This window comes from Schistocerca serialis, chromosome 9 (assembly GCF_023864345.2).
Source record: "Schistocerca serialis cubense isolate TAMUIC-IGC-003099 chromosome 9, iqSchSeri2.2, whole genome shotgun sequence".
Taxonomy (NCBI): domain Eukaryota; kingdom Metazoa; phylum Arthropoda; class Insecta; order Orthoptera; family Acrididae; genus Schistocerca; species Schistocerca serialis.
In genome coordinates this window covers 341,289,125-341,301,214 of record NC_064646.1, presented here as the reverse complement: position 1 = coordinate 341,301,214, position 12,090 = coordinate 341,289,125, and the positions used below count along the sequence as shown (strand labels likewise).

General features: G+C 42.7%; 1 protein-coding gene across 5 annotated transcripts in view; it reads right to left on the bottom strand.

Moving 5' to 3' along the window:
• LOC126419072 (D-altritol 5-dehydrogenase-like) overlaps nt 1-12,090 on the bottom strand; it is a 174,068-nt gene that overhangs the window by 117,793 nt on the left and 44,185 nt on the right. For all 5 annotated transcript variants that reach the window (XM_050086154.1, XM_050086155.1, XM_050086157.1 and 2 more), the window contains exon 2: nt 6,877-7,040. In XM_050086154.1, coding sequence (XP_049942111.1) covers nt 6,877-7,026 — 150 coding nt within the window. In that variant the 5' untranslated portion in view covers nt 7,027-7,040. The remainder of the gene's footprint in view (nt 1-6,876; nt 7,041-12,090) is intronic.

Genomic DNA, 12,090 nt, shown 5'->3' with positions numbered 1-12,090 from the left:
CATTGCTATCACGTCATGACATGAGGTAGCCTGCAAGCTTAAGTAAGTATGTGAACAGGCCTGCAGTTCAACAAAGGCTGCCATGCCTGAACTAAATGCTAGCATTGGAACATATTTTTCAGATGCAGGATTAATAAAAAGTATAGTCCTCAAGAATCCATTCTTGGGCCTATTCTTTTCCATCTGTACATAAATGGCCTAGGTCTAAGCACTGAATGACAAACAAATATCCTGCTTGCAGGTGAGACTGGCATCTTTCTTTCAGAGAAAACCGCACGACAACTACAGGCAAACATAAATGAATTTACAGACCAACTAAATGACCAGTTTCAAGAAAATAACCTTACAATAAATACATTCAAAACAACTTTTTTAAACTTTTGTTTAAAGGGGGAAGCCTCCACCACTTCTGTGGCAAACTCTGGTGAAATTGTACTCATACTGGAAACAAAATTTTTAAGCTTATAGCTTATATGATTTTAAATAGCACACACACATAAAAAAACAAAAAAAAACAAATGTGACACAGATGAAAGTACGCTACACCCTACATGCTCAACTTCTTGACCAAAAAAAGAGCTATAAGAGCAATGCACCATACACAACAGACTCCTGGAGGCTCCTTCCACTCCAGTGCATTTTTATTCATAAGTATGTGAGAAAGAGTTTAAAAGACATAAATAAAAACTTTATAATGAAAAGAATAGTTGCTACTCATCATATAGCAGAGATGCTAAGTCACAGAAAGCCACGACAGAAAGACTGTCAGAAAGTTAGCTTTCAGCCAACAAGGCCTTTGTCAAAAATAGACAAAACACACACACACACACACACACACACACATACACACACACACACACACACACACAAACGCACACAAACACCACTCACATTCACATGAACACAATCTCTGGCAGCTGGAGCCCAACTGCGAGCATCAGCTAACTATGGGAGAAGCAATCGGATGGGAGTAAGGTGGAATTTGGGGTGGGGAGGGGGAAGGATGGCAGGGAAGGTGGGGGGGGGGGGGGGGGGAGGGGGCGGGAGTAAAGTGCTGCTGGGAGCATGCAGGGATGAGGTAGAGGGTAGGGCAGCTACATGCAGTTGGGAGACGCAGGACAGGGGAGAGAGGTGGGTAGCGGAAAAAGGAGGAAGTAAAAAGACAGGGTGCATCAGTGGAATAGACAGCTGTGCAGTGCTGGCATGGGAGAAGGGAAGGGGCTAGATGGGTAAGGACAATGGGTAATGAAGGTTGAAGCCTGGTGGGTTATGGGAATGTATGATATATTGCAGGGAGAGTTCCCACCTGCGCAATTCAGAAAAGCTGGTGTTGTTGGGAAGGATCCTGATGGCACAGGTTGTGAAGCAGTCACTGAAATGAAGAACACTGAGTTGGGCAGTGTGCTCAGCAACAGGGTAGTTCACTTGTTTCTCAGCCGCAGTTTGTCAGTGGCCATTCATGCAGACAGACAACTTGTTGGTTGTTTTGTTTTTATTTGTGAAGAACAACTGTAGGTTTGGTGTTTGGTGGGTGATGGAATACCACTGTGGGAGGGGTGGGAAGGATAGTGGGTAGGGCATTTCTCATTTGTGAAGAACAACTGGACCACCCTGTTGCTGAGCATGTCACCCAGCACGACATTCTTCGTTTCAGTGACTGCTTTAAGGCCTGTACCATCTGGATCCTTCCCACCAACACCAGCTTTTCTAAACTACACCACTGAGAACACTGCCTGCAATATATTCTACATTGCTGTAACCCTCCTGGCCTCAACCTTCATTAGCCATTGTCCTTACCCATATAGTCCCTTCCCCGTTCCCACTTCAGCACCACACTGCCCTCCATTCCACCACTGCACCCAGTCTTTTTACTCTTCTCCTTTTCCGCTATCCCCCGTCTCTCCCCTGCTCTCTATCTAACCTCCCAACTGCGCACCTAGGTGCCCTGCTCTCCACCTCATACCTGCATACTCCCAGTAGCACTTTACTGTCCCCTACCCCCACCATGCTATCCCTCTCCTTCCCTGCCCCAGCCTCCTCCTTACCCCCGCCCAATTGCCTCTCCCCTAATGTGCCGCTGCTCGCAGTCTGGCTGCAGCTGTTAGAGACTGCAGTCAGGTGTGTGTGATTTGTATTTGTGTGTGTGTGTGGTCTATTTTTTATGAAGGTCTTGTTGGCTGAAAGCTAACTTTCTGACAGTCATTTGGTGTGCCTTTCTAGGACTCAACATCTCCACTATATGGTGAGTAGCAACTATCCTTTTCATTATATTTTTATAGTCCATGTTGTATTTTCCATTGTTTAAATAATAACTTCAGTATACATGAATGTGATTCCAGGCAAAAAGATAAACTTCAAGTCCAGTCAGTACAGATATCAAACTTTACTACTTCCGCTACAAAAAATGCTATACAAATGTACAATGGACTGCTACATAAAATAAAAGTTATTTCCTCATTTTTACTGTTTTATGCATCCTAAAGGCATTCTTATTAGCTCAATACCTCTATTTAGTGGTACAATTTTTAAATCATGTGAAGTACACGAGACTTGAAGCAAGTACCACTGGTACCACTCCTACAGCAAGATCTAATAGAATTAATTTATTGCACTATTTCAATAGAGTTTGATGTTACAGGCAAATTGTGTGTGTGTGTGTGTGTGTGTGTGTGTGTGTGTGTGTGTGTGTGTGAGTGTGTGCGTGTGTCTGTGTGTGCATGTCAGTGTGTGTGTTCATACACATATGACATTGCACAATCTGTAGAGATTTACTGGATGAATAAAGAATTTGAATTTGAAATTCATGGTTTAGGTTTGAGGAACCTGTTCTGACTTCTATCTTCTTTGCACACAAATAATATAAACCACAGATAACATCTGAAAGATAAAGCTATGTGTTATAAAACAGTACTACAATATTAATTTTCAGAGGGGCAAAGAAGAAATAATATTCTTGAATTTTGCACATTTGGTAGGTCTCTGTTCAGAGAGTAAGGAATGATAGGTCATGACATGAAACCCATAACGTAAAAGCTTTGCACAGGTGTATTGGGCAGCGTCTATAGTATGCCTGTAGATAGTGTCATGTAGCTCATCTGAATTCTGCATGCACAAAGATGCCTAGAAAATAACGTTTCCTGACAAGCATGGGTGCCTGTCGAGAGATTATGCCTCATTTCATGCAACCCCACATAATGTAACTGTCATGCATTTCCTTCTTCCTGACAGTTCTTAGTCACACACTGCAGGGGCAGTGAGGATACCCCTCAGTGTTTTTGATGGATAGTGTTTGATCATCCACCACATGGCCTTTTCATCACTACTGAAAGGAGCCACTGACTATGAAGACAATATTTTGGCACAGATAATGAGCTGCAGTCCAGCATAGAAAATTGTCAGAAAGCACAGGAGACTGCCTTCTATGACAAGGGTATTGGAAAGTTGGTACAATGTTATGACACACGTCTAAATCAGAGCAGCAATTAAGTGTCTGGAAGATGTAGTTAACTGTTGCAAATAAAACAGTTTTTATTTTCACTGTTGTTTCCATTTTATGACCAACTATCCCTTACTTTCTGAACAGCCCTTGTACAGTTACAAGCTTGGCCATGCCATATTACATTCAAGGATATTTGACAGTGAAATCACCAAATTATTTAAGATATCTGAAACTTGAAAATCCTTCAAGAAACTCTAGGAATAATTATCTTTTACTTTTCAAATATTTATGAGCATAAAAAGTACATGCATTGAAGTATGCATGTCAAGAAAGATATCTCACAAAGTCAAAATTTTAAAAACATATTGTACTTAAAGCAATAATCTAGATAATATATCAAGAATAACATTTAAAGACCAGCAAGGAATTAATGCAGCAAAATGTAAAACTGGGTGTGTAAAAGTTTCTATGCAAGATAAAGAAACACACATATAAGGAGAAGAGAAAACATAAGCATATTTATGGGAAAAAAAGTAAGTGGTGGACACTAAACAGAAAGCAGGTGTATTACTATTCTCTAAAGATACTACAGGGATAATTGTACTTTCATTAATACAACACTTGCCAAAAAATGAGTCATTTGTTTGTAATAGATGATGAGGATTCATGTCCATAAACAGATCTGAGAAAGTGAATAATGATAAGAAAATGCAATAAAAGTCAATAATTTATCTGTATTATCTACACGTTATTGAGATAAAAATGAACATTACATTTTCAATAGACAGTAAGCAACAGGATGTGTGACATTGTCATGATGAAGATACTGTGATATGGATGCCTAATATTGTAGTATTTACACCAGTCTTTGCTAGGAAGAGTTTTTTATTTAAAGCACAATGTTTATTAAAATTTAAAAAAATATTCTTGTGGCCAAAGACTGGTATAAATATTACAGTTACAAATGTATCAACAGGACATTTACCAGAGAATTTTGAAGGAAGGTAAGTGATAGATTTAATTATTTGCTCTGATTATAAGCACTAATTACGTTCAGGGGTTATTCTTAAATAAATGGTCACCATTTTCCCATAAACTAAGTGGCATAAAGTTTCAGATTCTTATAAAATATCTTTCATGCAGTGTGGATGGGTGCTAATCAACAGCATATTGAATGGCTTCTTGCTAAAAAGATTTCTGTAAGTTAATTATGTCCAAAACAAAGAAAAGCACAATACAATACTTATACACAATACATACTGTGACTTCATCAGTTGCACTAGAAGATAAGGGAGAGCCAACAGTGAGAAAAATTTCTGAATATGCTTAGTGAAAAGTACTTGAACTGGAAACAACACACTACGAATCTTCTGAAATAATCAAATAGAGCTGATTTTGGGAATTAAAATTTCAGAAAATAAGCTGGCTTTTGTGTTCCAATTTTTTAAAGATACATAGACCAATACTCTGGAGAAATTGTACATTTAAGAAACAAAATATCTACATAGAGAAACATAGACCACAAATAACATAATGATCATGTAAGCAACTAAGACTGCTAATAATAACTCTGCAATGTAGTTGCTTAATTATGAAGTCTGTCATTAACAGGCAGTGATATCTGGGAAACAACAGTAATATTAGCATCAGAAGAGCCTCAGAAATTACAATACCTGTATTAGCATCCATGAGCATTACACTAGGAATAAAAATCTCCTCCACAATTCAAACATAGCCTTACTCTTTTAACAAAGCAAGATTTTACAGCCTTTAGAATTCAGTTACATCAACAGTAATCACAGGAAAAGGAAAATAGGCCATAAATACAATTTAGAAAATATGCTGAAATTCTTCTTGTTTGCCAATTTTTCCTTCTCCACAAAGGAATTTTTCAATATAAAATCTCTCTTCTTTCTTCTGCCCCTACCTCCACCACTCCCCCCTCTATCCCAGCTACATGTGTTTGTTATTCAATAACTACACACATAAAAACAAGTTTTGCATCACCCCGGTTCACAGAACTCCTGAAGATAGACGTTTACTATGGGTATTGTATCACAGACACAGTCCCTTTGACTGTTCAGAGATGTCACTATAGCCACCCAAAGATGCAAACAACCATGCATGAGCAGCGCCTATTATACGGCGGGGGACCGACAGCTGATCAGTTCCAGTCATTCCACCAGGGAGGAGGTACATGGCTCACCTTGTCTGTAGTTCAACCATCCCTAGATGGTCAATACTGTGGTTTGATAGTGTCCACATTGTTACTTTGTGCCAGGAAGGGCTCTCAAGAAGGAAAGTGTCCATGTGTCTCCGAGTGAACCAAAGGGATGTTGTTCGGACGTGGAGGAGATACAGAGAGAGAGGAACTGTCGATGACATGCCTCGCTCAGGCCGTCTAAGGGCTACTACTGCAGTGGATGACCACTACCCACAAATTATGGCTTGGAGGAACCCTGACAGCAATGCCACCATGTGAATAATACTTTTTGTGCAGCCACAGGACGTCATGTTACGACTCAAACTGTGCGCGATAGGCTGCATGATGTGCAACTGCACTCCCGATGTCCATCTTTGCAACCACAACACCATGCAGTCCGGTACAGATGGGCCCAATGACATGCCAAATGGACTGCTCAGGAATGGCATCATGTTCTCTTCACCAGTGAGTGTATCATATGCCTTCAACCAGACAATCATTGGAGATGTGTGTGGAGGCAACCCAGTCAGGCTGAACACCTTAGACACACTTTCCAGCGAGTGCAGCAAGGTGGAGGCTCCTTGCTGTTTTTGGGTGGCATTAAGGGGGGCCAACATATGGTGCTGGTTGCCATGGAAGACACCATAATGGCTGTACAATACATGAATGCCATCCTCCGACCGATAGTGCAACCATATCGGCAGCATGTTGGCAAGGCATTCGTCTTCATGGATGATAATTCGTGCCCCCATCATGCACATCTTGTGAATGACTTCCTTCAGGATAACAACATTGCTTGACTAGGGTGGCCAACGTGTTCTCCAGACATGAACCCTATCGCACATGCCTGGGATAAATTGAAAAGGGCTGTTTATGGATGACATGACCCACCAATCACTCTGAGGGATCTACACCGAATTGCCATTAAGGAGTGGAACAATCTGGACCAACAGTGCCTTGATGAACTTGTGGATAGTATGCCACGACGAATACAGACATGCATCAGTGCAAGAGGACATGCTACTGGGTACCGACGTGTACAGCAGTCCGCACCACTACCTCTGAAGGTCTCACGCAATGTGTGGTTTTCATGAGCAATAAAAAGGGTGGAAATGATATTTATGTTGATCTCTATTCCAATTTTCTGTACAGGTTCCAGAATTCCCAGAACTGAGGTGATGCAAAACTTTTTTCGATGTGTGTATAAGCCTAGATTGTATATTCTTACACTAACCTGCAGAATGGCAAGATCAGTGTGGCAGATGCCAGCATAGGCAACACGAACAATCACTTCTCCTGGTGGGCAGCGTGTCATGATGGGCAGCCGTGTTGGATATAGTCGTCGCAGACGCGTGTCCAGTTGAAGTGCTGCATAGTCCCCCATGTCACTGCCGCCACCTAATAGTACTGATTGTGAATTTCACTTATGCAAAACTCAAATTGGATAGTGATCTGCAGATCAGTGTCAGTGTCTTGATCATACAATGACTTAAGATGGATAATAACCTGAGATAACACTTGTACTTGGATAAGTTAATCAAAAAGCTCAGTTCTGTGTGCTTTGCACTCAGAAATCTCTCTCATTCTGTTGACCTGCAGAGATGAATACAAGCATACATACACACTTTCAATCAATACTGTCCTAAGGCATAATCTACATCTACTTGATTACTCTGCAATTCACAATTAAGTGCCAGGCATAGGGTTCATTGAAACACCTTCAAGTTATTTCTCTGCCGTTCCATACTTGACAGCATCTGGGAAAAATGAACACTTAAATCTTTCCATGTGAGCTCTAATTTCTCTTATTTTATTATGATGATCATTTCTTCCTGGGGTCCAACAAAATATTTTTACAATCTGAGGAGAAAAATGGTGAAAGACACATTTGTTCTAATGATTGCCACCATAGTTCCCATATCACATCCAGGGTACTCTTCCCCTGTTTCATAATAATGAGAAATGAGCTTTTTCGATGTCCTCCATCAGTCATATCTAATTCAGATCCTACACTGCAACATTGCACAGCAATACTCCAGAAGAAGTTGGACAAGCATAGTGTAAGCAGACCTGTTGCATTTCCTAAATGTCCTGCCAATAAATCACAGTCTTTGGTTTCCTTTCTCCACAATGTTATCTATGTGATCATTTCACTTTAAGTTAGTTGTAAAAGTGGAATTTACAGGCTTTATATTTACAATGTAAGGAAAAGGTAAGACTGCTACTTACTGTAAAGGTGACATGTTAAGTTGCAGACACTTATACATTACCTTTTGGCTACATCTTCACTAGAAAAAGAAACACACATACATTCATTCATACTAGCAAGCACACCTCACACACACAACCACCATATCCAGCAGCTCAAACCACAATGCAACTGTCATATGGAGTGGAAACAGCAATCTGAAGAGGGCAGGAAGAGGATGGGAGTGGGTGGGTGAGGAGGGGGGGGGGGGGGGGGGGGAGTACTGTCCAGTGAAGTGGCTAGGGACTAGGCTGCCAACTGGTGCAACGTCAGGAGATAGAGGGACAGGGAGGTGGGGTATGAGCTAAAAAGGGGAGGACCGGGGAAAGGTGGGCTGATGTGTTGGCAGAGGGCAGCACACAAATTTGGGTGTGAGACAACAATAGAGAGGAGGTGTAGGACAGTATGGGTGGGAACTGTTGGGTCAAGGTTCTGGTACTATATGTTGAGGCCAGAATCTGAGAATGAGTTGTAAGGGTAACTCCGATGCGTGCCATTCAGAAAATGGTGGAGAGGAGGAACCAGACAGGTTGGGCAGTGAAGTAGCCATTGAAATCAAGCATATTATGTTCAGCTGCATGTTGTGCTACAGGGTAGTCTACTTTGCACTGGTGGACAGCTGGTTAGTAGTCATACCAATATAAAAAGCTGTGCAATGAAGCTATCTAAATGCATATACTGTTGGTGGTTGGTGGGTTTAATGTGGACAGAGGTGTAGATAGAGTGATCAGAGAGGAGGAGGGCAATGTGCAGGAATGTGGTACACTGAATTGAGGGTGGCCAGGTGAAGCAGATGGAGAGGAGGTGTTGAGATTGTGAAGGAATGAAGATAATGTGTCTTGGACCTACGTCCAATTCATGAAGATATTATCAATGAACCTGAACCAGATTGGGGGACTGGCATTTTGGGAGGCTAGGAATTTCTCCTCGAGATGACCCTTAAACAAGTTGGCATAGGAGATGCCATGTGGGTGCCCATTGCTGTACCGTGGATTTGTTTGTATACCTTTCCTTTAAAGGAGAAGTAGTTGCAGGTTAGGATAAAGTTAGTAAGGTGTATGAGGAATGAGGTGGTGAGTTTGGAGTCTGAAGGACACTGGGTAAGGTAGTGTTCAATAGCGGTAAGACCATGGGGTGTTGGTGTATGGGGAATTGGCATCAACAGTGACAAGTAGGGATCCAGAGGGTGAAGGGGTGGGGATGGTGGAGAGTCAGTGAAGGAAATGGTTGGTATCTTTGATATGGGAGGTTAGATTATCGGCAAGTTGCTTGGAGGTGTTGGTGAATGGGGACCGAAATAATTTCAGCAGGGACCAATAACCAGCCAATATCAGGCATCCAGGATTGTTGGACTTGTGGATTTTGGGGAGCATGTAGATGGTGGGTGTGTGGCGTGTCATAGGGGTGAGGAGGGAAATGTATTCAGGGGAGAGGTTGTGGGAGGGGACTATGGTTTTAGACAGGGATTGGAGGTTATGTTGGACTTCTTGAATGGGATCACTCTGGCAGAGTTTATGGTAGAGGTACATATAATTGACAGAGGTTTTCCATTACACTGTCAATGCCATTCATAGCAACAGTGGTGAAACCTTTGTCTGTGGGTGGGATTATTAGGTCAGGATTTATTTTGAGGTTGTGTATGGTTATTCTTTCAGCCCCACAAAAATTTTAGTCTTATTCAAAGGCCTCAACTTTTGCCCTACATCAAAATTTAGCCATGCACTACTTGTCAAAGACTTACTCTCCATCTCCCGATACCTGCAATGGTAATACTTCTTTGCTACCAACCCCTCCAACCAAAATCACACTAATTCCAGCATTGAACCCTGCCTCTTCCGGTTCATACCACCATCCAACTGTGATCCTCCTTCCCTCCCACCTAATCACTTACTGGTCACCTTCAAGGAATTCCTTACCTCCAACTTAGCCCCACTGTCCTTCCCACGCCCCTTTCTCAGAACACCAATCTATCAGTAGAAGAAAGAACAGCTGTACTCAACCTCAAAATAAATCCTGACTTAATGATCCCACCTGCACACAAAGGTTCCACCACTGTTGTTATGAACAACAGTGACAATGTGACAGAAAGCCTCTCCCCGTTATATGTAACTCTATCTATAAATTCTGCCAGAGTGATCCCATCCCAGAAGTTCAACACAGCCTCCAGTCCCTGCTTAAAACCACAGGCCCTTCCCAGAACCTCCCCATGAACACATTTCCCTCCTCACCCCTATGACACCCATGCACTCACCTTCGACATGCTCCCCAAAATTCACAAACCCATAAATCATGGAAGCCCAATTGTGGCTGGTTATTGGGCCCCAACTGAAACAATTTCAGACCCCATTGACCAGCACCTCCAATGAATTGCCGATAATCTAGCCTCTCACATCAAAGATACCAACTATTTCCTTCACTGATTCTCCACCATCCCCCCCCCCCCCCCCCCTTTACCTCCTGGATCCCTACTCGTCACTGTTGATGCCAACTCCCTATACACCAATATCCCTTATGCCCATTGTCTTACCACTATTGAACACTTTCCCAATGTCCTTCAGACTCAAAACCCACCACTCACCTTACTAACTTTATCCTAACCCACAACTACTTTTCCTTTGAACCTAAGGTATAGAAACAAACCCACAGTACAGCCATGGGCACCTACATGGCACCCTCCTATGTCAACCTATTTATAGGCTATCTAGAAAAAACCTACCTGGTCTCCTAAAATGCCAGATCTCCTGTCTGGTTTGGGTTCATTGATGATATCGTCATGATCTGGATTCAGATCCAAGACACACTATCTCTATTCCTTCACAACCTCAAAGACTCTTCTCCCATCCACTTCAACTGGTCATCCTCAACCCAGTGTACTACCTTCCTGGATGTTGAACTCCTCCACTCTCATCGCTCTGTCTCCACCTCTGTCTATATTAAACCAGCCACCCACCAACAGTACCTGTATTTTGACAGCTGTCATCCCTTTCACACCAAAAAATCCGTCACATACAGCCTGGCCACCTGGGGATTGAGTATCCTCAGTGACAAGAACTCCCATGCCCAGTATGCTGAGGGTCTCACCAAGGCCTTCACAGACAGGCACTATTGCCCAGAACTAGTCTGAAACTAAATCTCCTGTGCCATTTACTCTCACACCCCCAATCTTCCCACCACCCCCAAGGATCAACCACAGAGAAGTACATCCTTTGTCACACAGTACCACTGCAGACTGGAACAACTGAACCACATCCTTTGCCTGTGCTTCGATTACTTATCATCATGTCCTGAAATGAGGGACATCCTACCCAAGATCCTTCCACCCCTCAAAAAGTGGTGTTCCATTTCACAACATCCTAGTCGACCATATGCCACTCCCAATCTCAACCCCTTACAACAAGGTTCATATCCCTGGGGTAGATCCACATGCAAGACCTGCCCAATCCATACCCTCCACCTTTCCCCAGTACTTCCTATCCAACCCTATCAGAGGCTGGACCATGTGGGAAAGCAGCTATGTCATATACCAGCTCTGCTGCAATCATTGCACATCTTTTTATATTGGTATGACTACCAACCAGCACTCCAGGAAGAATGGCCACTGCCAAACTGTGGCCAAGAGCAAAGTAGACCACCCTGTTGCACAACATGCAGAACATAACACGCTTGATTTCTGTGGCTGCTTCACTACATGAGCAATCTGGATCCTTCCCTCCACCAACAACTTTCCTGTACTTCACTGATGGGAGGTATCCTTACAATACATTCTCTGCTCCTGTATTTACCCCGGTCTTAACCTGTGGTACCACACTGTCCCCATACCCTCGACCCAACAGTTCCTACTCCTTCTGTTCTATCACTTCATCCCTATTCTTCTCTCCCACCCAATTTTGTGTGCCACCAACAGTCTATCTTTCCCTGCTGCTCTCCTTTTTTGGTCTATTTCTCCCTCCCTACCCCACAGGCTCCTAATGCTGCACCTGTTGGCAGTATATTCCCTGCAAACTCTGCCAGACAGTATTCCTCTTTTCTTCCACCCATATACTGCTACCCCCTCCTCTTCCTGCCCCTCCAGATTGCTACTTCCATTCCGCATGACAGTTGCGTTCTGGTCCAAGCAGTCAGAGATGGTGACTATGTACGTGTCAGGTGTGCTTGCTTGTTTGAATGAATGTGTGTGTGTTTCTTTTTCTCACAAAGATT